General features: G+C 38.9%; 1 protein-coding gene across 20 annotated transcripts in view; it reads left to right on the top strand.

Moving 5' to 3' along the window:
- NRXN3 (neurexin 3) overlaps positions 1 to 25,040 on the top strand; it is a 1,545,560-nt gene that overhangs the window by 1,352,236 nt on the left and 168,284 nt on the right. For all 20 annotated transcript variants that reach the window (XM_070415785.1, XM_070415793.1, XM_070415776.1 and 17 more), the window contains one exon: positions 6,578 to 6,749. In XM_070415785.1, the coding sequence (XP_070271886.1) occupies positions 6,578 to 6,749 (172 nt within the window). The remainder of the gene's footprint in view (positions 1 to 6,577; positions 6,750 to 25,040) is intronic.

Genomic DNA, 25,040 nt, shown 5'->3' with positions numbered 1-25,040 from the left:
TCCTCCATCATCTGTCTTACTATTTCTCACCCAGTTACCCCACCAACATATTCACTATGATCATTAGTGTCACCCCACCATCAACAGTATTGTTTTTTTTTATTTTGAAAGCACTTCAGAATTTACCAAGATTCTGTTCATTTCTCTTAATTACCAGTTAACACAGATATTATTGTTGTTGTCTTTGTGTTGTTATTTTCATTGTTCATACCGATAGCTTGAGATTCAGATAGAGGAGGGACCTGCTCAAGATCACCTGGAAAATGAGAGTTAGAGCTTTGACTGGGCTCACGTCTTCAGATTATAAGTTTAAATGGTTTCTGGAACCCAGGACAAACAATTTCTCCTCTCCTGGCCTTCCTGTCACAGCCACAATTAAGTCATTCAAGGGAAGGGAACCTGGTCATTCTCATGGGATGACAGTGAAAGTCCAAACCCTCTTCAAGGCTCACAGCTGGAGTCTTGTTGCTCTGAGTGATTCCTGATAGGCTGATTCTCCATCTCTGACTTCTTGAGGGAGAGACCTAATTTCTTACACATTTTGAATCCTTTAACAGACAATGGCTCTGCACACCCAAAGTGCACATTTGGTGCTTCTTAGCTAACAATTGTCCTGGGTCAAGAACGAGGAGACAGTAACATTAAAAGAATGAACTGATGCTTTCAATGGAAAGTCAATTAATAGTCACAAAAAGGGCCTCAAAAGTGTTCTAATGTAGTGTTTTATCCTAGAGAACATCAATATAATTCTTCCTTAGCCAAAATTATCTGATGAATCAAATAAATTGTACATCATCTCTTTGTATTTTACTGACTGCATACATAAAGCACAATGAGACTATATGTTTTGCCCAAGATTTATTGCAAAAAAAATCTGAATATATGCAACCAATTATCTACTTTATCGTGTTCATATCCAGTTTAGCCAAATTTAGCCATTCTTTTCTATTATACCCACACATTCAAATTCAGTATTCATTGATTCACTTATCCATTTTTTCAACAAACATTTACTGAGCATTGCTAGAATTCCTATATTTGAGATACCCACAATTAGGTTGGACAGATAGGTTAGGCAGACATAAACTGTATATATTTATCCAATTGCAACATGTAACACATGTGACTGAAATATAACATGGTGGAAAATCAATGGGTTTTTAAAGTCAGGCAGATTTGCATTTTGATCTTAAATACCAGTATGTCTCCTATTAGTTGGTGAATTCCCAATTCTCTTACTCTCTATCTTTAACATGTATACAGTCTGAAGGGTAACTGTGAGAATTCAAAAATTATTCTATTAAAAAATATTTGCCAAGCACCTACTCTGTCCATCATGGTAGTCTGGGTTATCTTCAGCAACAAACAGCTTAAAATATTTGGAGGCATCCTGGCCAGTGTTGCTCAATTGGTTAGGAATTATCCCTGCACCGAAAGGTTCCCAGTTCCAGTCCCTGTCTTGGCACTTACTGGGCTTGCAGCTGGTTCCTGGGTATGGAGCATGCAGGAGACAGCTGATGGATTTTATACTCTCACATGGATGTCTGTCTCTCTCTCTCTCTCTCTCTCTCTCTCTCTCCCTCTTCCTTCCTTTCTCTCTAAAAATCAATAAACGTTTATTCTAAAAAAAAAAATGGTGGAATCAAACAACCAAACTTTGTTTCTCTGTCATGTTCTATGTCCATTGCTACTTGGCTCATTGCCATCCTCACTCAGTGAGCCAGGCTGACAAAGAAGCCACTAGCAGGAATTTGCTGAGTGGAGTGGTTGAGAGAAAAGGGGAGAACTCTGGTGGGTCTCACAGCAGCAATTAAGTGTGTGGCTCAGGAGTGACCCCAATTGATCGATCAACACTGATCTCTTGGCCCTACACATTACAAAGAGACACAGCGGTTCTCTCTTACTATAAGGCTGCAATGGTGGAAGGGAGGGGACTAGAAAAATATGGCAAACAGTGCCATTAGTAACTTTATTTTCCAGGACCCAGACCCTGAAATGGGTATGGCAGACCTGGAAGTGTGTGGACCTAAGAGAAATCACATATATGCCATTTTCCTTGTATTACTGACTCACACTGAGCTTCCAGATTCTGTGGGAAGCCTAGAAGGGAAGATACTGAGAACTGCTTCCTTTGCACACCTCCCTGGCATACATGTGAGAGGCCCAGTTCTGTTTCTGTCAGCTGCAATTTTCTGGAATAGTGGAAGGTACATTCTGCCTTCCCCAGGGGCACTTGGGAGTGAATGAAGAAATTGCCTTCAGGGAAATCTTTATTCCTGAGGATTTTTCTTTGCCCTGGTGTATTTTTGCTCCTGAAATGTGACCCTAGTATTGGCAGTATCTCTGGGGTCACCTCCACAGCATGAACTGTAATGTAGCTGATGGAAGATCAGAAAACTGGAATCTGACTCATTTGATGAACCAGGTGAGCTCATAAACAGTCATTATTGATGAAGAATTACTTACTGGCTATTTAAAGACAGCTATTTACTGTGCCCTGCAGTTTTGTTTGTTTGTTTGTTTTTTGGTGTGGTTTTTTTTCCCCTGAATGCACTTGAAGATTCTTTAACAATGTCTTTGGATTTACCACTTGTCTTTGTTTGTATTATTGAAGAAAAGCATAGATTGAGGTTACTGACTGGGTAGCAACTTTGATAGTTATGGGCGTGGGTTATTATCATTTATATTAATGCTGTTTTTGCAGCCACACGTTGGTTATCTTGGGGAGGTTTATAAATGTCACCAAGGAACATGAAGAGAAAGCAACTACCAAATTGTGACAGGAAATCAACCTTTCAAATGTTTTGTAATGTTCCATTTGCTAAAATCTTCATTTATTTTCATTGTATTTCTTGATGACAGTATGGCCAAGCCAAAAGTTCTGAAGCTCATGCCACTATGTTAACTTCACTAATGAGGGAAAGAAAGGGGAATTATGACTGACATTCATTGAAGTCCCAAAGTATGCACAGCCACCTGCCAGGGTTTCATACTTGTGTGTTCTTCTAAAATTTTCACAAAGCTTTAGAGGTAGTCTTTTCCTTAATCTACCTGCCCTTCCCTCCTTTTTTTCAGAGAATGAGAGGGAGAAAGAGATATAAACATCAATGATGAGAGAGAATCATTGATCGGCTGCCTCCTGTATGCCCCCTACTAGGGATCGAGCCTACATCCTGGGCATGTACCCTGACTGGGAATCAAACCATGACCTTTTGGTTCATAGGTTGATGCTCAACCACTGACCCATAGCGGCCATGCAACACACATCCCTTTTATAGTAGGAAAATCAGAAAGACGTTAAATAACCTGCCGAAGGTCATAGAGCTTTCAGAACCACAGGCATTGTTGGAATCATGCTGTACTAAAACCCATGTTTATTCTTTTGAACCAATTAACTTCTGCAGTAATCAGTGTTGTATATGGTCAAAGGATTGCATGGTTTCTTCTCCTGATCTCATTTATCTCCTGTTTGTATCTTATGTGATTATTTATAAAGGGCTCAGATATTAATCATATCATTTCAGTCTTACAATGGCCTTATAAAGTATGTAAAGCTGGTATCCTGTCCACATAATATAGTATGAAGAAATGGGTCAGAAAAGTTAAGTAACCTGCCCAAGGTCAGTCAGGGTTGACTCTGAAGCCAAGATTTTTCGCTCTTACATCTTCTCTTTTCTGAACACATGGACCATAAGAGTTTATTTTCATGACAGCTGAGCATGATGGATTCAAACCTGGGAGACTATCTGGGTATTTGCCACAAGGTTTATAATGAACTGAGACAAAGCAGTTAGCGTCAAAGTATAATGCCACTGTGGTCCCATGACAAATGACGAGGAGGTTGAAGTAATGAAATTTTATGCGAGTGAAAAGACCGCATCTGAGGTCTAGTACAGCCACGATTACCACTACAGGAAACACAGTGAAACATCGGGTTGGGGGTCTCCATCGACATTGGCCACATGTGAACAGGATTAAGAAGATCTCTCTGAAACAGCAATTGGGGCGGCAAATGTGTGGAGCTTCAGATAAGGACCAAATATTTACTCTGGCAGAGATTAAATCTTTCCTTTCTCTGAATCTATTATGGATCTTGCAGAGAAACTGCCCAAGACTATATCTAGCTGATCAGCCAGCTCACTGAGCCAGAACTGTACTTGGCCACTGCTGTGGCTGAAAAGCTGCAGAGGATTGGTTTAGAGCTCTCCTCTCTCCCCCTCAAACTGTTCTCCATCCAGGATTAATTAGTGACTCAGATGTGAGTTGAATCACCAGCAGTCCTTGCCACACATCCAGGATTTATACTGTGGCTTCTCATTGAAGACCAGTGATGCAATGAACAGCCCACTTGTGTGGGCTGGGCTGAGGAGTAATAGTGTCCCCGGTCATGGTTTCTTAACTCCCTCAGTCCATTCATTCTGCTAAACAGATTCTAACTCAGGTTCCTATAGCTTTGCTTATTTAGGGATGAGGGTAACTAGGTATATACACACACACACACACACACACACACACATACTCACACAACCTTAGTAAAGAACATTAATTGTTTAACTAAGAAAAAGCAAAAGAAGTGATATTGTCATTTCTGAATTCCTAGAGAATTAAGGATTGATAATAAAATGAATCATACTATTAATTACGGGCATAAACTATGCAAAAAATTATCATTAGGTACATTTATCTATGCATCATATCTTAATGCTAGGCACTTTAGTGCTGAAGATGAAGAAGTGGAAATAAAACAGAGCAACACTGAGAACATAGTGTCACAGCAAATAGGGATTTAAGGAATCATGGGTGAATGGAGTCACTACTTTGGCAGGCAGCCAAATCACTTTTCCCAGAGAACAGAACCTGGGAATTGCAGGCATCATTTTACATTGTGTGCTGTACTGTTGGATACAAAGGAAGCAGTGATGTCCACCCTGTATCTCAGCATCTCTGCCTACTGAAAGCAGCCTTGATGGATCAGCCTAGATTCCTACTTTCTAAGATCAAGACTCCTGGGTGTTTCTCCATCCTTTGGTTGGGCACAAGGTGTGTTCATTTACTAACAGAAAACTAAGAAGTTGAGTAAAGCCTGTCTTTTTAAAAAAAAAAAAAAAGTAAAAATACTAACTCTATGGAGATCAGTGCCTAAAATCTCACCAGAATCATAATTTATCAACTTTAAGCAAGCACAGTAAGTGCTTAATAAACATTGTATTTTTGTATAGAATGATTGAATAGATGAATGAATGAATGAATGAATGAACCAAATTACTAAATCTGAGATTCAGCAAAATCTTTCTTACATGTTAGTTCATATGAATTCTAGACTTCTTTTCCCATAACCTTCTCTTTCTTCTCCTACTTGTCCCTTCCTCCTCTTCTGTCTCCCTCTCACTTCCCCTTCTTCCTCCTCCTCCTTGTCTTCTTCTTCTACTTCTTGAATTAGGAACCAGAGGATATGGGACTATGTGAATAAATACTGTGACTCAGTCTTGTAGAACATCAGAATTACAACAAAATTGTACTATCCATCAATGTCCAACCTATTGCTTAGCCAATAAGTCAGACTATCCCTATGCCTATTCCATCTGGCACCCTGCATGTCTTAATGCCTTTCCAAGACATGGAGAAAGACTGATTCTAGTCACTAAGGTTACTTTTATTTTATGTCTCAATGGAATACTCATCCCAACACTTGGTTGTAACCAATTATCAGAGGAGAAGAGTAAAAGTTTCCATTGCACTGTTACTTTTCAATATTTCACTTCCCAGGAGGTGGATGATATAACCACCTCCATCTTCACTACCACTATCACCAGCACCATAATCATCCCCTCCATGGCCACAGTGTTTTCCTTTTGGAATTCATTGTGTTTTCACCTGCAAAAGTCTTTTTGGGTATCAGAGGTATCTCCTGCTGTGTACCATAAAGCTTTAGTACTGAATATTGCATCCCTCTTTGGATTAACCTCAGGAGTAGGGCTACAAGTGTGGGAAGGGTGACAGCCATCTGACTCTGAAAACCCCAGCTCAGTGTCCCTGGCCTCTATTGAGGACACATTTTCTGTTTTAAACCTACAGAGAGGTATCATCAGGAGTTGGTCCATAATGCTAGCTCCTCTTTCATTGACTTCTAATGATTCAGCACTCCTCCCCTTGGCCTTGATTACCCAAAATGTACAAGGCTTAGCTTCACTCTTTAATCCTCAATCTGAATTGTGAGGTGCTGTAGGGCCCAATGTCTTATTAGTATCTCCTAGAAAACAGTCCTAGCTCACTACACAGAAGTGAGTTTTTCTGTGCTATTGAACAGTTATTAGGTAGTCCTGTGGTTCCAACTTTGATATCTATTGAGGACTATCAAATGATGTAACCCTATGGTGTGCAGTCTGTGAGAGCAACTTGGGAAACTTGATACTGTTGGCTTTATGTTTAGGATGAAAGCCCATGGAGAAATTGTTAACTTCATGCTGACACCTCCCTCTGAGTACCTACACATTTATTGTTAGTTGGCGGATCAACTTTAAAAAGAGAAAACCTTGTGGTTGGTGATAACTATGCCTTTTGTGTTTCTCTCTTATAGGAACAGGGGAAAATTGGGGTTGTCTTCAATATCGGGACAGTTGACATCTCCATCAAAGAAGAGAGAACCCCAGTAAATGATGGTAAATACCACGTGGTACGCTTCACCAGGAATGGGGGCAATGCCACGCTTCAGGTGGACAACTGGCCGGTGAATGAGCATTACCCCACAGGTACATGTTTTACTCTCAATGACCGTATTCTTTTTTGTTCTCCCATTCTTCTAAATGGTAATTTTCTCATGACCATCATTAAATCATAAAACACTAAGCATTAAGTGTACATATCTAGCTTTTGTATGAGAAGATAAATTATTTCTTTAGGACTTGGTCCAGTGTAGGGAGCTTCTGGAGACTTACTAACTATGCACTGAACACTGTCAACCCAACTGGCTCATACCAAGACAATTACTGTAGGATTTCCAGGGCACTGCAAATGATGAGCAATGCCTTAGGGAAGGTGTACCATCTTTATCATGAGCTACTGTTGATCATCACGAAATAGTTAATTTGAGATCAGGGATTTTGTGGTACTATTTAGTTAGGTACACATGGCCAGAGAATGCAATAAGACTGTGAAAGGAAGTTTACTAAACTTGAATGGATGAATAATAAGTCAGGGTCACAGAGAAAAACTAAGGATGGAATTTCATTCATTTGGTTGACTTTGCCAATTTTTTTTCACTAACACTAAGCCTACCTTAATATTCAGAGATTGGTCCTAAGTAGGGGTTTTAATAGCAAGCATTCTGGCATGGGAGGGAGAGGGGTTAATCATCTATTTAAATTTTATAGTCAAGGAGCATTTGCCAACAAACTCCAGAGCCAGATGGCTGAACCAAGGGCAGTGGGAGGGAAGGTTGCCTTCTTTAGAAGAGATCATTTAAATAATCCCTTAGTTTTCCCTCCTATCTCTCACTTCTCCCAGAAAAAACAAAAACAAAAACAAAAAAAAAACCCTGATAATAAATGTTTCAGGAATGGAAAGGAAAATACTTTGGCTAATGGCCTTTGCTCCACAATAGTATTATTACCTGGTGGATGCAAGAGAATAGTATATAATACTGAACTTTCCATTAATGTGGTCACAATGTTATGTCTGGCTGTCAAACTCCTACACTCTGAGCTCCCCATAATTTCCTCACTTTTATCCCCTCACTTCCTTTATAGTGAGTTGTGCATAGGGATGAGAAAGCCAGAAGCACATTCTTGGAAATGTAAGAGCTGTTTAGCTATTAATAATTGTGGCTCAAGAATTTTGAATGACCTGAAGGCTGTGATTATGTTTTCCCACCTAACTCAGCATTATTTTTTTTAAAGCTAATCAGAAGTAACTGTGCTACTGGGTTTTCCCCCCTAACAACCAGTCTTCCTATGTCTGATTTTAGAATTATGGAAGCATCTACAAATAGCATACAAGACTCCCAAGTTATTGAAGCAGAAAGTCCCACCTGCCCCTTATCTACCCTCTCAGTATCCAGCTCAGCCTTTGCTGGGAGTCCCTTATCATACATTTAGCACTTTTGAAATTAAGTCACAAAAAATGACCTTATGAGATTATCTTTGAGCCTTGGAAGAGAGCCAGAGGTGTTAACAACCACTCTGAATTTTTATCATCATCCAAATTCACTAGACACCAATAGACCTGATTTTTAAATGCTTCTTGCTTAAACTCCGTGGGGTGAGGGTTGCCGGGAAATCAAAATAGCTTGAGGTCTTAAAAGCTGTTTATTTTCTCATAGGAAAAATTGGTCTCTCTCCATGCATGTTATCATTGGCCCTGTCTGTGCTGCTCTAGGGTTTGTTATGTTTTTATTAGGAATTTCAAAGATTTCTAAATTGATATTAACCACTTGCCCTGAGCCAATATAGAATCTATGAGTTTACTGCCAAGCAATGAAAAGGCTGTTTAGTGGTAATTTTAAAGCCACAAACATATAAGGAGACGAGTGACCCTTGCTGTGTGCCTACCTCTTTGTATTTTTAGTTCCAAATTACAGGTTGCTTCCTATGTGTTCAAAACAGAGAAAAAGCTTTATTTAATGACATTGCTTCACACTGAAAACTGTCATTACTAGTAACTGTTGGTAATTGTTATTTACTAATAATAAGTATTATTGTAGGACATGAGGCAGTATAGTAGCTATAAGTATGGGCTTTGGAGGCAACTGGCTGGAGTTGGGATGCTGGTGCTATTCCCTGGGCTGGATTAAGACCTTGAGATGCTCTAAACTCTGAAATATTTGGTGCCTCTCTCCACATATAATTCAAAATACCACAACACTAAACCCTAAGTGTGAGAATATCTAACAGGTCTGATTTTTCTCTTCTGATGATCACTGTAATGCTTTCAAAATATATTCTTTCTCCCTCCCCACCTTCTAATTTTTTTACTCTGTTCTTAGTTCCCTAAGTGCTTATTTTTCCTATTTTGTGATCCACTTCTAAATCTTATGGAAGTTATTTAACCTCCAGGATAGTTGTTTCCTAGTATTTAAAATGTTAGTAGTACTAATACTTACTTTCCAGGATTACTGTGAAGATTAAATGGGTTTAACACATGTAAAATACTTAACATAATTCTGGGTCAATTAGGTCAATACTCAATAAATGTTAATTATGAGGATTCCCAAACATTTGGGTAGCATTTTTTTTACTATTATATATTCACTTATACAGATTACTTTATTTTGACTATTAAGTTGGGTAGGGTAGGTATCCTTTTTCTACTTTTCAAATTTAAAAGGAGACCCAGAGAGACGCTGTCTCTCCTAAGGTCACAGAGTGAACGAGGGACAGAAGAAAGACCAGATTCTCCTGTTCTCAACTAGACAGATTTCCACTATTGCCCCACAGCAAACTAGGGGATATTTTGAAAATTGTGTTAATAAAAGTGAGCAACATTTTTTTGTGTCATCTTAGGTTTATTCCTTTTCTTAAAGCAGTGGTTCTCAACCTGCTGGCCCTTTAAATACAGTTCCTCATGTTGTGACCCAACCATAAAATTATTTTCGTTGCTACTTCATAACTGTAATGTTGCTACTGTTATGAATCATAATGTAAATATCTGATATGCAGGATGGTCTTAGGCGACCCCTGTGAAAGGGTCGTTCGACCGCCAAAGGGGTCGCGACCCACAGGTTGAGAACTCTGTCTTAAAGCATCATATTACAAAAGTGAGTATCAATAACCACACATACATGGTTATTCTGAGATGTAGAGTTGGAAATCCTCCTTTAAAAAGAGAAGTTCTTTTAGCAGTGCTACAAGACTCATTTGTAACAAGTCCAAGCTAACCTGACAGCAATGGCAATGTGCTTCCAGGGGCAATTGAAAAAATACTGAGTATTTGAAGGAGCTCTCACTTTACTCAGTTGCCTGGATTGGAAGGTGCAACATTATAGTTTCACACTCCACTCTTCCAAGCCTTCCTAGGAGTGGCTCACCTTTGAGCTTGGGTACTTTACTTTCTCTCCCGCCTGCTTTCCTGTGAGACTAAAAGGACCCATTTAACAAAATTGAAAGCATCGGTAGAGCAATCCAGTCATGTTTAATTAATCTGTATTAAACCATAAGAGCAAAATACACCCTGTATCAGGGCATCAAAAAACAAAGCCACCTGGAGACAGTTTCTAGAAAAGTATTGCATTCTCCTTTTTCTAAGCTATTCTATGTTATCGATAGTAATACATAGAAAAAACCACCAAGAGGAATTCAGTGGTATTATTTATCTCTTGCTAATGTTTAAAGAAATATTGGATTGTTTCTGTGGAATATTCACCTAAGCTTTCTTATTCTGAAGACATGTTCTCTACAGGTCCCTGTGTGCCAGGGTGAATGGGTCAACTCCAGAATCTTCTCATGGGCATTGATGGGATTTTATGTGGCTCTACTGAAACATCCCACTGTGAAATATTTATAAACTATCTGGGGGAAGGATCCAAATGAAAAAAAAAAAGTTTTGTAACCATTGGAATCTTATATCCATTAATTCTGAGAGGTAGAACTCAAAAACACCTTTTTTCTTTGAACCTGGAAATAGAAAGGCTAAGGAACAGGAGGTGGAAATAAAAGTAGAATCAGCCCCAAGCTAGCATACAGACACTGACAAATGTTCTTTATAAAGCCTCTGATTATTTTCTTGACACAATGCAGTGGTGGGAAAAGGAAAGGAAGGTGAGAGGTGAGCTGATCCTGAGAAATTAATTTTAGCCCCAGCTCAAGGCCCCCTAGGAGGCTGGGCTACCTGGGATGGTGAAAGATACTCTCCCTCCATGAGTGGGTGGCTGGTTTTGTCATCAGGGTTTTAAGAAACCTGAGCACCATGCAGTAAGGGGCTTTTCAAGTCAGAGCCAAGTTTCCTGGAAAGTGAAGACTGATAAGCAGCTCTGATGTGTAGGACTTTCCATCTTCCCAACCAGATGGTATTCAGGAGAACAGCGTCTCCGTTGTTTGTTTGTTTGTCTTTTTTTTTTTCCTTCTTGAAACTGCAGTCCACATCAGGTGAAGTGCTTTTGACTGGAATTCCCTTCCTGAGTCAATAAAATGCCTACTGATGTTCTAAGCTAAAATCCCTCTTGACCACCCAACTCTGAACCTGAAAAGAATAGAGAACTGGCTCCCCTTCTAGGCCCTAGATTAGAAATATCCCTCTTTCTATTTGAGTGTATCAAATTCCACAATGCCTTGTCTTTTGTTAAAATATGTTTTTATTGATTTTAGAGAGAGGAAGGGAGAAGGATAGAGAGATAGAAACATAGATGAGAGAGAAACATTGATCAGCCACCTCCCACATACCCCCTACTAAGGATTGAGCCTGTAACTGGGCATGTGCCCTGACCAGAAATCAAACTGTGACCTACTGTTTCATGGGTCGATACTCAACCACTGAGCCATACTGGCTTGCAAAGCTTTGTCTTTATAGGCATTGTAAGTAAAAACACTGTAGTGCTTCCTGCAGCTCAAAGTGCTTTCATATGCTTTATTACACTTGAGCCTCACTCTATGCTATGAGAGAACTGGGTTTGCTAATATTATTACCACCATACCCATTTTAAGATTACACCATTGAGGCTCTGAGAGGCTAAATATCACTCAGCTTAAGGGATAGAGCTAAGATTCTCATTCTGGTGCTCAGATTGGACTACCTCAAATTTCTTGCACATTTTTTTCTATCTCTCAGAGTCATGCTTTGATTGACACTGACACTAGGCTTTTATATTTTTGTTCTGTTTTTGTTTTTTCATCAAAAATATTCTCAACCAGAAGTCCTTGCCAAGCTAGTTTAGTTAGCGTTTCTCAACCTTGGCAGACTTGACATTCTGGGTAATTCCTTGCTGTGGCAGGCTGTCCTGTGCATTGTAGGAAGTGTAGCAGCATCACTAATTCCATCAACTACATGCCACCAGCATCTTTCCAGGACCAAATGCCCATGGTGGGGGCGGGGGCGCAAAATCATTCTCATTTGAGAATAACTGAATTAGAGAACATCTCTCCTGTTCAAACAGGTATTGTCCTTTTACAGTTTTGACAGTATAGAGGAGGATAAGAAGTATTTATTTGTCCACATGTCATCCTAGATTATTGAGATTTTAAAGGGTTAAAACAAGTCTATGTACTTGACACAATGCTGACAAGGTTTTCTCTCTTCTTCATTCTGCCTTTGGCTGCAAACACTTGAAGTCTTGCCAGATTTGAAACCCATATTAAAACAAGCCCTGTCTACCTGCCCATTCATCCATTCAGTTCAGTGTTACTTTCAGTTCAACAGGAGAAAAAACATAGGTAGTGGAATAAGAAGTACAAATACAAGCTAGGAGGAAAGCCATCATTGCACATGGTTTCCAAGACTGCAGAGATGTAATGGCGACTGGGGAGAGGTTACTTAATGAGTGTGTGTGAACATTGCTAGGTACACATTTTAAAACCATCTTATAAATAAGTTCTCCCACCATTCTGTCACAAAACATGTCCATTAATCAGGCAGACCAGGGCATCCCGAATATTAGCACTGCCAGACAGTCGTTCTTTCCAATTTGTCAGGAATGAATAAAGATTAACAAGTAGGTGAGTTTCTATTTCCAAGGGACTTCCACCTTGCTGGGGTTGGACTTTGGTGTAAAAAAATGTTTTTAAAATATTTTCATTGCCGGGACCGGTTTGGCTCAGTGGATAGAGCGTCAGCCTGTGGACTGAAAGGTCCCAGGTTCAATTCCGGTCAAGGGCATGTACCTTGGTTGCGGGCACATCCTCAGTGGGGGGTGTGCAGGAGGTAGCTGATTGATGCTTCTCTCTAATTGATGTTTCTAACTCTCTATCCCTCTCCCTTCCTCTCTGTAAAAAATCAATAAAATATATTAAAGAAGAAAATATTTTCAATAGAGTGTGTGTGTGTGTGTGTGTAACAGTGTTCTTTAACTTGACTGCAAATGAGATTCTCCTGGTAACCTTTTTTATTTTTTTATCCTCAACCGAGGACAAGTTTAGAGAAAGGAAGGGGAGTAGAGAGCAAGGGAAGGAGGGAGTGAGAGGAGGAGGAAGAGAGACAGACAGACAGAGAGAGACACATTGATGTGAGAGAGAAACAAAGATCAGTTGCTTCCTGTATGTGCCCCAACCAGGGATTGAACCTGCAACCCAGGCATGTGACCTGACCAAGAGTCGAACCAGCAACCCTTTGGTGCACAGGTCAATGTTCAACCAACTGAGCAACTCAGGCCAAGCATCTCTGGTAACTTTTAATAAACTGTGGATGCTCAGACCCCAGTCCCATGTCACCTAATTTAAATGATCTGGGATGTGTTCCATAGATCAGAAGCAGCAGCAGCAACATCTGGGATTTTATTAAAAATGCAGAATCTCTGCCCTGGCCTGTGTAACTCAGTTTGTTGGGCATTGTCTTGTGCACTGAAAGATTGCTGGTTAAATTTGGTCAGGGCACATGCCCAGGTTTCAGGCCTGATGCCCAGTAAGGGGCATGCAGGAGGCAGCTAATCAATGTTATGCTCTCACATCAATGTTTCTCTTTCTCCCTCTCCTTTCCTCTCCATCTAAAAGTAAATTTTTAAAAAATGCAGAATCTCTGCCCACCCTAAACCCACTGAATCAGAGTCTGCATTTTAACAAGATACCCAAATGATTTGTATGCACAATAAAATTTGAGAAGCACAGGTCCAGGCATTAATATTTCTTAAAATCCCATGGTGATTTCATATATAGCTGGGTCTGAGAATCACTGATATTTAGAGAGCTAACAATGTGTTTTTTCTTCTTTTAGACTGTGCTGTTCAATATAGTAGTCACTAACCACATATAGCCACCCTTGCAAGGTGGTTGATAAGACTGAGGCCCTAAAGGTGTATTTTTATTGTGCAGTTGCTATGTCCTAGGCACTGAGGGATTTAAATACATTTTCTCATTCAATTCTCAGATCAGCTCTATGAGGCTTGTGGCTGGTGGCTGGTATAGTAGAGAGCAGAATAAGAATATGCTTTCTCTTATTATCTTTTGCCTGTTTTACATAATTTAAATTTTTATTTGCATCATTAATAAAATAACAGGCATTTGCCTTCATACTAGTATACCTTCTGAACTCATCTCATGTATTTTGTCATTGCACAATCACTGGGATAATACCTTCACTCCATTCATGGGCTGGTTGTCCCAGAGATGTGGAAAATAGCAAATGCTACTATCACTCAGCCAGCGCATCCAGATGGTGATGGCTGCCCTCTGTTGGGCATTTACTACATACTCCCTGCTTCATGTACATTTTGCTGAGCTGTGACATAACCCTTGAGGTCAATGTTAGTTTTATTCTCATATTACAGATTAGGAACAGTCCCAGAGATCTTACAGAGTGAGCAGAAATGCTAAGATTCCAAGCCAAGACCACCTGGCTTGACAGCCTGGGTTTTAATTGCATTCTGCTCCTTCCACAGATTCCCTTTGGTACCCTGGAACACTGGCATACCCCAGAAATTCTGGTCTTAACCCAAATCTGGATAATTTAGAATTTTTCTCTCAAGTCAAATCTCTGATTTCTGCCACATTAGAAGTCAGCACTTCCCTGAGCATTTATGATGGCTGCCTTCCTCCCCATCCTCAGTTAGGCCTTTGGGGACTTTGGCAACCTCTTTCCGAACATAATCCCATTTTACCTGGTAGCACCATATCTGAGCAGAAGGGAAGAGCTTATTAGATGGAAGTCTGTTTTATGGTCTTGCTTGGGGGATGGGAGAGTGATGAGAGGGTGTTTAGTATTATTTTATTTGTTTATTTATTTTATTTTACCAGGCACACCTTTCCCTTCTGTGAATTCCCAGCCATGGGTAAATAGCCTTGTATCTTACCAGTTAAATACAAATGCCCTTCGACTTACAATGGGTTTACATCCTAATAAATCCACCATTAAGTTGAAAATATCGTAAGTCAGAAATGTATTTAGTGCAGTTAAACTATCAAACATCATAACTTAGTCTGGGCTACCTTAAATGTGCTCAGAACATTTACATTAGACTGGGGTTGGGCAAAATCATCTAACACAGTGAATACACTATAGAATATCAATCATTTTCCCTCCTGATCATGGGGCTGACTGGGAGCTGAGGCTCACAGCCAATGCCCAGCATCACAAGATAGTATCTATTGCATATTAATAACCTGGGAAAAGATCGAAATTCAAAGTTCAAAGTGAGGTTTTTATTGAGTATATCACTTTCACATTTTCATGAATTTGAAAAATCTTAAGTCAAACCATCATAAGCAGGACACCATCTATACAATCACTGCTATCAAATCTAGAGCCATTCTCTCCCTGCCAGTGTCTATCAGAAGCTGATAAGCTGTTAAAGGCAAAAACTGTAGTCCTCATCTGGACAGTGTGGCTCAGTGGTTGAGCATTGACCTATGAACCAGGAGGTCATGGTTCAATTCCCAGTCAGGGAACATGTCCAGGTTGTGGGCTCAATCCCCAGTGTGGGGCATGTAGGAGGCAACCAATCAATGATTCTCTCTCATCATTGATGTTTCTATCCTATCTCTCTCTCCCTCTCCTTTCCTCTCTGAAATCAACAAAAATATATTTTTAAAAACCAAACTGTAGGCCTCTGGCTAATGCTAAAATTAAACATAATTACCCAGAAGAAAAAAGACTATACCTTTCACCTTGAATAATATGAGCATGAACTGTACGGGTCTACTTATACACGGGTATCTTTTTCAATAAATACTTTAAATGTATTTTTTTTCTTCCTTATGATTTTGAAAATAACATTTTCTTCTCTCTAGCTTACTTTATTATGAGAAGATGGTATATGACATACTGGTATATGTACAAAATGTATTAATTGGCTATATATTCTCAGTATGGATTTTGGTCAAATGTAGGCTATTTGTAGCTGACTCAAAAGTTATACTACATGCACTTTGGACTGTGTGGTCTCAGCACCCCTCATCTCCTCACATTGTTCAAGGGTCGACATAGATGTGTGTGTGTGTGTGTGTGTGTGTGTGTGTGCGCGCGCACACGTGTGTGTGTGTGACAGATACATCCTATAGAAGAGAAGAATATTTGGGAGAGAGGGAAAGGAAGTCCATCCACACATGGTACCTGGACACAAGGCACAAGTCCCTGAGACATTAAGCTGAAGCATGACTCAAGGTTATTTATAAAGTTATTAAATAACACACAAAGGAGTTTGTTATAATGATGAAAATGCATGTCAGTTAACATGCTAGCAACTATATAACTAAAGATATTATTTATCCAGAATTGACTTGTGAACAGGGCAGTGCTTTTGATCTAGAGGGTTGTTGAGCAAAAGAACAATTTTGCTGGAAGCTTCTAAGAGACTTTATAAGATGCACAACTTTGTCTTGGGTTCTGGTTTATGTTTTGCTCATCTTTAGTAGACCACCTTGGTATTTAGAGGGGAAGGGGGACTTTAACAAATTTAAAGGCTCATGATAAATATTTATTTAACCATAAGTTAAATATTTTACATGTTATTTCTAGTAGCCTCAGTGAAAGAAGTAATGAGACATTTGAGGGTTACTTCTGGGTACTATTTAAGGAAACAGATGTTTAATTTCTATGAATAATGAGTATGTTTATATTAAGTCAAATCCATGGAATAATGCTTTCAAGATTAGAAATACAAGGTAGTCACCTTCTATGTGATTTTTAAAATTATACTCACTTGAGATAGTGTAACATAAAAATACTAATAATATCTCACTCTAGGTAAGGCCTCTGTAATTACACAAATTCTTCCAAAGTAAAACAATCATCAATATTGCATAACATCTAAGCTAGGCTAAGTGAATGACAACTTTTGTTTGCCTTATTGTCACAAAGAAGCTCCAGTTTAGGTAGTCAATAAAATAATTCTGGGATGCAGAATTTGTCTTTAATTATGAAAATCTAGAATTATTATCCCAACTATAAAATGCAATTTCCATATGCAGTTTCCCTCTCCCCCCTCCCCCACCCCCTGGATTTCCACGAACATCAAACATCCTAGTGTCCATGCAAGAGCATAGCTTTATTGATAGGAAAAGTTTTCAAGTCTTCAATTTAAGTTTTGCACGAGGTTGAAGGGTCCCTCTAGTTAGTTGAAGTCTAAAAAGCACATTTAGCTTCTTGGAGAAAGGTGGTACCTAAATATCCAATAAAAATAATATATATCCACATACAGTATGCCATTTATAATTCTGTAAAGCGCGGAAGATAATGAAAGGCGCTCTAAACTGTAAATCACTCAATCGATTGTAATCATATTGCAGCTCATCTCAAAGAGATAAAGCTTTCCACTCCTCTAAAATTCCAGTCAATACCCCTGCAGGTTTAAACAGTGGGGAGGAGGGTCAGAGGAGGACGGAGAGGGTGAGTCAAGGACAAAGAGGCACTGCTTGTCTTCAGTTCATGGGGTTCCTGTGCACTGGATTTGATTCCCAGTGGTGTTTCAGTTTGCTCCATGAAATGCACTTCTTTTCCATGTGTTACTTCTACAGCCTACAATAAATCTCCGATGCTCTGTGTGGGCCTGGGTAGAGGGGTTTGCCAAATGCCCATGGTTGATAGACAGTGCTGCATAAGAACACGTAGGGACTAGTTGTGTAAGTGGAAAACAATTCAAGGCAAAAGCTAAAGGTTATATCCAAACAAATCATAGTAATCAATAAATTGATAATGGGCCAGAAAAAGTAATTATATTGCAGTTCCATAAAGCAGAAACACTTTAGAAATCTTTTGACTAACTGGTGTTGCCTTACATGTTTAAAAAAAATGTTACTAACCTCCCATCCCCGTCAGTGAGGTTGATTTGAGGGGTGTGATCTGCTTATGCAACCATTCATTCAGCATTCAACAAATATTTATTCCAAGTCTATTTTACATGTGAATCCATGCTGGTGATGGGTAGGTGATGGAAAATAAAACACAGCCCCTGCTTTCAAGGGTTTTATGTTCTAGTGCAATAGAAATGCATGTATATCAACAAGATAGTTTTAATTCTTAAATTTTATTGTCCAGTTATTAACTACCAGGCACTACTCTGAGTTCCTATATTAAATATTCCCAATAGACCTAAGAGTTAGAGACTACTTTTATCATCATTTTACAAATGGGAATATGGAATCTTATAAGATCAACTTTCCCAGGGTCATAAGCTAGTACATGAAGACCTGGACCTCAAGCCTGTATCTCTTGGAGAGCAATCTTAATGCCCCATCCAGTGACCTATACTATATTGTATCTGTAGTTCCAAATAGTGAAAGAAGGTGGTTTTATTCAGGTGAGATCTGGGTTCAAAGGCACACATAAGTTAGAGCCTGAAATTGGGCTGTGACCTTGGGGCCCGCTAGGTCAATGCTAACAAACTCTGCTCCCAGCCTAGACATACACAATCATAAACGGTGACATGATAACCTACACCTTTCCCACTGAGGGAGCTACTGGGCAGGCGTTGTTCATACACTTGTTATTTCACCTAATGTAATTTTCCCTATGGTTTTAGCATAAAAGTATATTAATGTCCCTGCTTTATAGATGAATAAGCCAAAGCTCAGGGAGTCTGAGCATACATATTGCCGTCACAGGGCCAGAGAGTGTCAATGCTGGGATTCTATACAGATTTATAAGTTCCTATACTTTCCATGGTTTCCCAGGAGCAGACCAGTTTGCATTGTGTACATAGAGCTCACATTTATAGGGTTGACAGATGTAAATTCACATGCAAATTTACTATTGTTCCCCACATCCCAATGCATGCAGCTCACGTTGTAATCACATTATTAAACATTCACTAGAAATGTGCTTCTGCCCGATCACAAGTGCCAGTCTCGATGTTTAATTAAACTAGATTTGTTTTCATTTTAATCACATTATAGAGATGTGTTTTTCTAAGAGTTCAATGGTGAAATCTTCATTTTAAATGCCAACAAGAGTCTGAGATCTGTAAATCCTGGAGAAGGGGATGAGAATGTTACAGCATAGCCTAGCAGAGAGGATTTTAGGGAAATAATATTACTTGATAATAGGTAACACTGGTACAGTACTCGTTTTGTCCTGGGCTCATGGATTATCGTATTGAATCTTTCTCACAGCATCCTAGAAAAAGGGATTAATTATTATTCCCATTTTAGAGATGAAAAAACTGAGGTATTAAGTAACACACTCTCTGGTATCATACAACTAGTAGGTAATAGAGCCAACTTGGATTTGAGTATACACACGGAGACCCTGATACCTTTATTTAGAGAAGACTTTTTTTCTAAACAGCCAAATAATAAATAGTATAGGATTTTCAAACTATAGGCCTTTCTTACAATTATTTAACTCTCTGTTGTAGTGCAAAAATGACCACAAACAATACATAAATGAATGTGCATAACTATGTTCTAGTAGCATGATTTGCAAAAATAAATGGTGATGAGTAAGCTTTGTCCCTTGGTTGTAGTTAGTGGACCCTTGATCTAGATCACACATATTTTGAAGCCTATAGCCCTGTTTTTACGATCCACCAGCTTTATTTTATGCATTGTCTCATCTCTGCTTAGAATAAAGAGAGCAAGATAATCTCTAGGTAGGTGGGTTAAATCCCAGAGACACAGGCAATAGTACTGCTAAGTAGACTAACCTACACCCACTGTTGAGGTTAATTCAGGCTAAAGGAATACATAAATGGGACAGGAAATCCATTTACCTGTGCTTATATAAATGAACAAAAACCCAACTATACACTGCTTTCCTCACTGAACACCAAAAACATAGATTCAATTCCATCTTTATGTATGTTATGCCACACATTGCTTAGAGCAAGATTTGCAAATAACAAACAAAAAGCATATTATTTCTCTAGTTCTGTTACTTCTACTTAGTAACTATAACTTGCAGTGATCCAAATTTACTTTTCTTCTCTCTCATTAGGGAAGTTAACATACTTCCCTTTTTAATTCATGGATTGTTATTAGCCCCTGGCTCAGCTGCCCTAGCCTATTCTCTGCCCTTCTGCATAGAGGTGCCAACTAACTTCTTAGAATTTGTATTTTCTTCTACCTGCTCCCTGATGTCTATCCACTAAGTCCCAGAGAACATCCTTTTCATTTTCTCAGCATTGGCTGCCCCTAACCTCTTGATGACCTGCTTGAGCTTCTGGTCCATTCCTACCATTGATCTGCCATTATGAGGGTGCACTCTCCTTGGATGTGACTCATTCTCAGAGACTGAATTTCAGAGATTTTAGAATATATTTCCCTATTCATTAAATGAATAAGAACCAGATTATGAGTTTTTACAGGTGTGTATATACACATAAGCATTCACAAGTTTAAAATGCATTTTTAAAAATTAAACTAAGGCAGACTAGATTTTATATATAAAGAATAGTGGTTCTTTCACATTTTATGGACCTCAATATTGGCTATAATAAAGTTGTCAATCAAAAGGCAAAGTTTCTACCACTAGGGTAGAAAGCATATTGTACCAGACTTGATTCAAGCAAAGTGGCCACAGTTTTGTTACACCCCCCCCCCCCCCCGCACCGCCTCCGACACACACACACACACACACACACACACACACTTTTTTTATGAGTCAAACTTCCTATACAGTAGTTGCTCAATAAATTTTAAACAGTACAGCTGTACTAACATTATTGGATACTTCTTCTGATTTCACTGTCTGCATATACACAATGATAATGTACACCAAGATAAAGAGCATCCTGTCCAAGTATTAAATACACGTTTGTTTTAAAAGCAATAGGAAAATATCAAATGTTTTATTATGAATAACTTCTAAAATTTTACTGAGACATTTTTCTTTCTTGAAACAAAACTGATTTTATTAAAATACTTTTATATTGCAGAGGTTATTCTCTGTAGGTCTCAAACGATAGATCTCTCAGTGTACTTAGACAAGATGATGAAAGGGATGAAGGAGGACATTTAGGCATCCATGAAATTAAAAAAAAACTAAATATAAATCTAAAATAAATATAATGGAAAGTAAAAATAAATCTAAACTCTCAGACAGGCAAGGTTTAGAAATACTTCATTTTTAAACCTATATAAAACCGTGGTGAGATGCTGTTGCCAATAAAATCGGAATTTATATAAGTGAAGTACAAATTGAAATAGAACCAAATGCTTTTAGAGTTTCAAAATGAATAGCTGGATCTTTTGCTGAATTTTCTGTGTGGTAAGGATGGAGCTGGACCTCCAGGAGAAGTAAAGAGGAAGGTAATACGTGGAAATGAATATATTGTTCTCCAGGAGCAGTTGAGATCTCCTGGAGGAGACAAAGCAAGTGAAATATAATAGTCTTGCTTCATTTTGTAACTTTCTCCCACTATGGCTGCAGAAAATTTTGATCTCCAAGTGGGTCCATAAAGGGAATTTTGAAATACTCTTAACAGATCTGTTCTTGAAATAAGTCAATTGAACTGAGTGAAGTGCTGTGCCAACATGTTGACTCAGAGTCCTGACCAACCCAGATCCCAGACCTTCATGACAATTCTCTAGTCTTATTTTCATTCTTAGTAGTTTTTTTCTTTTTCATTCTCAGTAGTTGTATGCAATTTATCTGCAACACTTGCTCCAAGCCCACATTCCTAGTGGTCTGGTTGAAATGCAGTAGTAGTTACAGATATCTTTGAGGAACACATAGGCCAAAACATTGATGAACTTTTTAGCCAGGGAATCCAGCTCATTCGGTGGGTGCATAATTATATAGCTGCATCATCCTGTCAGGTTACAGTGGCTTTCATTTTTTTCTGGTTAAATAGGAAAATCAATACAAGTGTACTTTCTGTCTCTTCTGGATTTGATTCCTTGATTTATGCCACTCTCCCCACTGCAGCTACATGAACAAGCTCTTAACTAGAGAGCTGGAGAGTCTGAGGAATAATTGGTGTACCTTCAAACCTTACTGCCTTTTGGAAGTGAAATATCTGACGAAATCACAATTGACACAGCTAACCTCTAGGTACAGAAGCAACCCTGGTGACTACATTCCTTTGTTAACAGAAACAATTCAAGTGCTTCTCTAAAAGTATATCTTAAGCATTGCCTGGCTGGTGTGGCTCATGTTTCCACCTCTCTATCCCTCTCCCTTCCTCTCTCTCTCTCTAAAAATCAATAAAAAAATGTATTTAAAATATAAAATTATTTTAAGCATCGACCACTGTAAGTCCCTGTTCTAGAAACTGAATAATAGGAATTGGATCATTATTCAATCAGAGTATATTAAAAATAAGAGAATACATAAACAGGAGATCTACATATTTTTTACTACTCACTGTGTCTAGGTTTTTCTTTTTTATTCAATTGAATGTATTGGGGTTACATTGGTTAATGTTATATAGGTTTCTTTTTTGAGTTGCACTCAGAAGTAAATCTTTGAAAAATAATCTCTGGACAGCATCCTTGCATTTTGGTTAGATGGGAAGTGTCAATTTCTGTTCAGAAGCCTAAACACGTGTAAGGATTCCGATGTGATTATATAAGCCACTATCCCTGATATCAGAAATGAAAACGTAAAACCAAGAAAAGTACATGGTCTCCTCTCACTTGACTCATTCCTTGTCCTAATTACAGTGTGTATTTGCTAAGGTTCTAAGTGCTTTTTGACAAGACAGCAATGTTGTATCAATAGATATGGCATGATCTTAAGTAGGCAAATTGAGTCACTCAAAGGCCTTTTTTCATCTCTTGGATGATTATCGCAAAGATAAAATTGGGTTTCTGAAAAGGTGAAATTCAAAGGAACCTAGCAATTAGAATGGTGAAAATACTAGGTCATCTGATCCATTTTCCTGGGGTTGTTTTGGAAATTTCTACACAATATGGACAAATCTAAATTGATTAGTATAATTTGAAATGTTACAGGTGATAGAGTTTGCCTTTCTTCCACCAAGAGAATAGATGTCTTATTTCTCCTCTTTGGCTTTTATCTAAAAAATATTTTGTTCAACTCCATTATTATTAGCAATGCTATTTGAAATTATTCTGAATTATTTTTAAATCCTGGGTATTTATTTTTTATAGTTATATAAGAGCTGCTTCTTATAAGATGCAAGCTTCTATGGAGAACATGCAAAAGTATTGTTTCTTTAGAGATATTTGTAAAATATATCTGTCCATACAGAATATGCACATGCACATCCATGGGTAATTATAAAATATTGTACTTGCCACAGTATAGATAAATTATTTCTCAGATAGCAAATATTTACTATTAGGTGATTAAGGCCTTATATTAAACTAGAGGCCCGGTGCATGGAATTTGTGCGGGGGGGGGGGGGTGGCTATCAGCCTGTCCCGCACCCTCTCCAATCTGGGACCCCTCAGGTGATGTCCAGCTTCTGGTTTAGCCCCTATCCTGTAAGCCAGCAGTAGGACATCTGTCTCACAATCCAGGACCACTGGCTCCTAACTGCTCACCTGCTTACCTGCCTGATTGCCCCTAACCACTTCTGCCTGCCAGCCTGATCACCCCCTAACTGCTCCCCTGCTGACATGGTTGATGCCTAACTGCTCCCTTTCCAGCCTGACCACCCAAACTGCCCTCCCCTGCTGGCCTGATGGCTTCCAACTGCCCTTCCCTGCTGGCCTGATGGCCCACAACTGCCCTCCCCTGCTAGACTGGTTGCTCACAACTGCCCTCCCCTGCAGCAACCTGCCTCCTCCACTGAGACCCGCCTCCTCTGTGTGAGGTGGCAGAGATGCCGGGACCAGCCTCTGCTGTGCATGAGCCATCTTGTAACGGTCATCTTGTGATGGCCATCTTGTGATGATGTGAGGGTGTGATGCGTGAGGGCATGATGCCACCTAGGCTATTATTAGTATAGATGGCTCAAAGAAGAGTCATTAGCCTAGCTGTTTTTTCTCATGGTTAGAGCATCAGCCTGAGGACAAAAGGGTTGTAGGTTTGATTCCAGTCAAGGGCATGTACCTTGGTTGCAGGTTCAATCCCTGGCCCTGATCGAGGTGCATGTAGAAGGCAACCAATCAATGTGTCTCTTTCACACTGATGTTTCTCTCTCTCTCTCTCTCTCTCTCTCTCTCTCTCTCTCTCTCATCCTCCCTCCCTTTCACTCTCTAAAAAATAAATAGAAAAAATATCCTCTGGTGAGGATAATAAAAAAGAAGAGTCATTAATGTTTTATTTATGTTTCAAATCTGTAGGTTTCCAGAGGTTATAAGGACCTCAGTAATCATTTAAACATTCCTAGCTAATAATTTAATAACTTGTTGGAGTCAGGACACCTGCCTCTGTTTGAGGTGACAATGGTCACTAACTTTGAATATTCTTGAGCACTTAAGATGTGTCAGTGTTTTTGGTGTCATTGTATGTTGAGGAAAAGATTGTGGAAGGAGGATAGTTGTAAAACTATTTAAGAAACAAATCTTGCTTCTAAGGAGATGATAATTTCATATAAAACAAAAAACACATATCCACAAGAATGAATATTCAGTGCAGGCTAAGGGAGTCTAAGTAACAAGTAAATGTTTAAAATATGCGGATAATCATTAACCACGTTCTTAAAAGTGTTAAAATAAGACATAATTTTTAAAAATGTTATTCTGATCATCACATTTATAGTATGAATTAAGATTTGAGTCATGACATAAACCATGGCATACTTCTAATTATTAACAATATGTGTCACTTGAGTTGTCATTCAAAACATTTAGTAATGTTAGTTAATTATCTTTACTTTTTATTTAACCCTTTGGTACCCTAGATTCTGATAATATTTGATGCTATTCTCTAGAGTCCAACTGCCATTCACATGCTAAAGTAATCCAATTCTGACACCAACTATGAAGTCCTAGGAGTCCTAGGAAAATGAATTCTAAGCCAAGTAACGTTATAAAGGTGGATTTTTGCTAAACCATAAGCTTTGCAAGGGGTTTAAAAGTCATTGCCTAGCCGAAACCGGTTTGGCTCAGTGGTTAGAG

The sequence above is a fragment of the Myotis yumanensis genome, unplaced genomic scaffold (assembly GCF_028538775.1).
Source record: "Myotis yumanensis isolate MYYU_CA2020_CCGP unplaced genomic scaffold, mMyoYum1.0.hap1 SCAF_1, whole genome shotgun sequence".
Classification (NCBI taxonomy): domain Eukaryota; kingdom Metazoa; phylum Chordata; class Mammalia; order Chiroptera; family Vespertilionidae; genus Myotis; species Myotis yumanensis.
The sequence above is the reverse complement of the archived record's forward strand: the minus strand, read 5'-3'. Positions and strand labels throughout refer to the sequence as shown.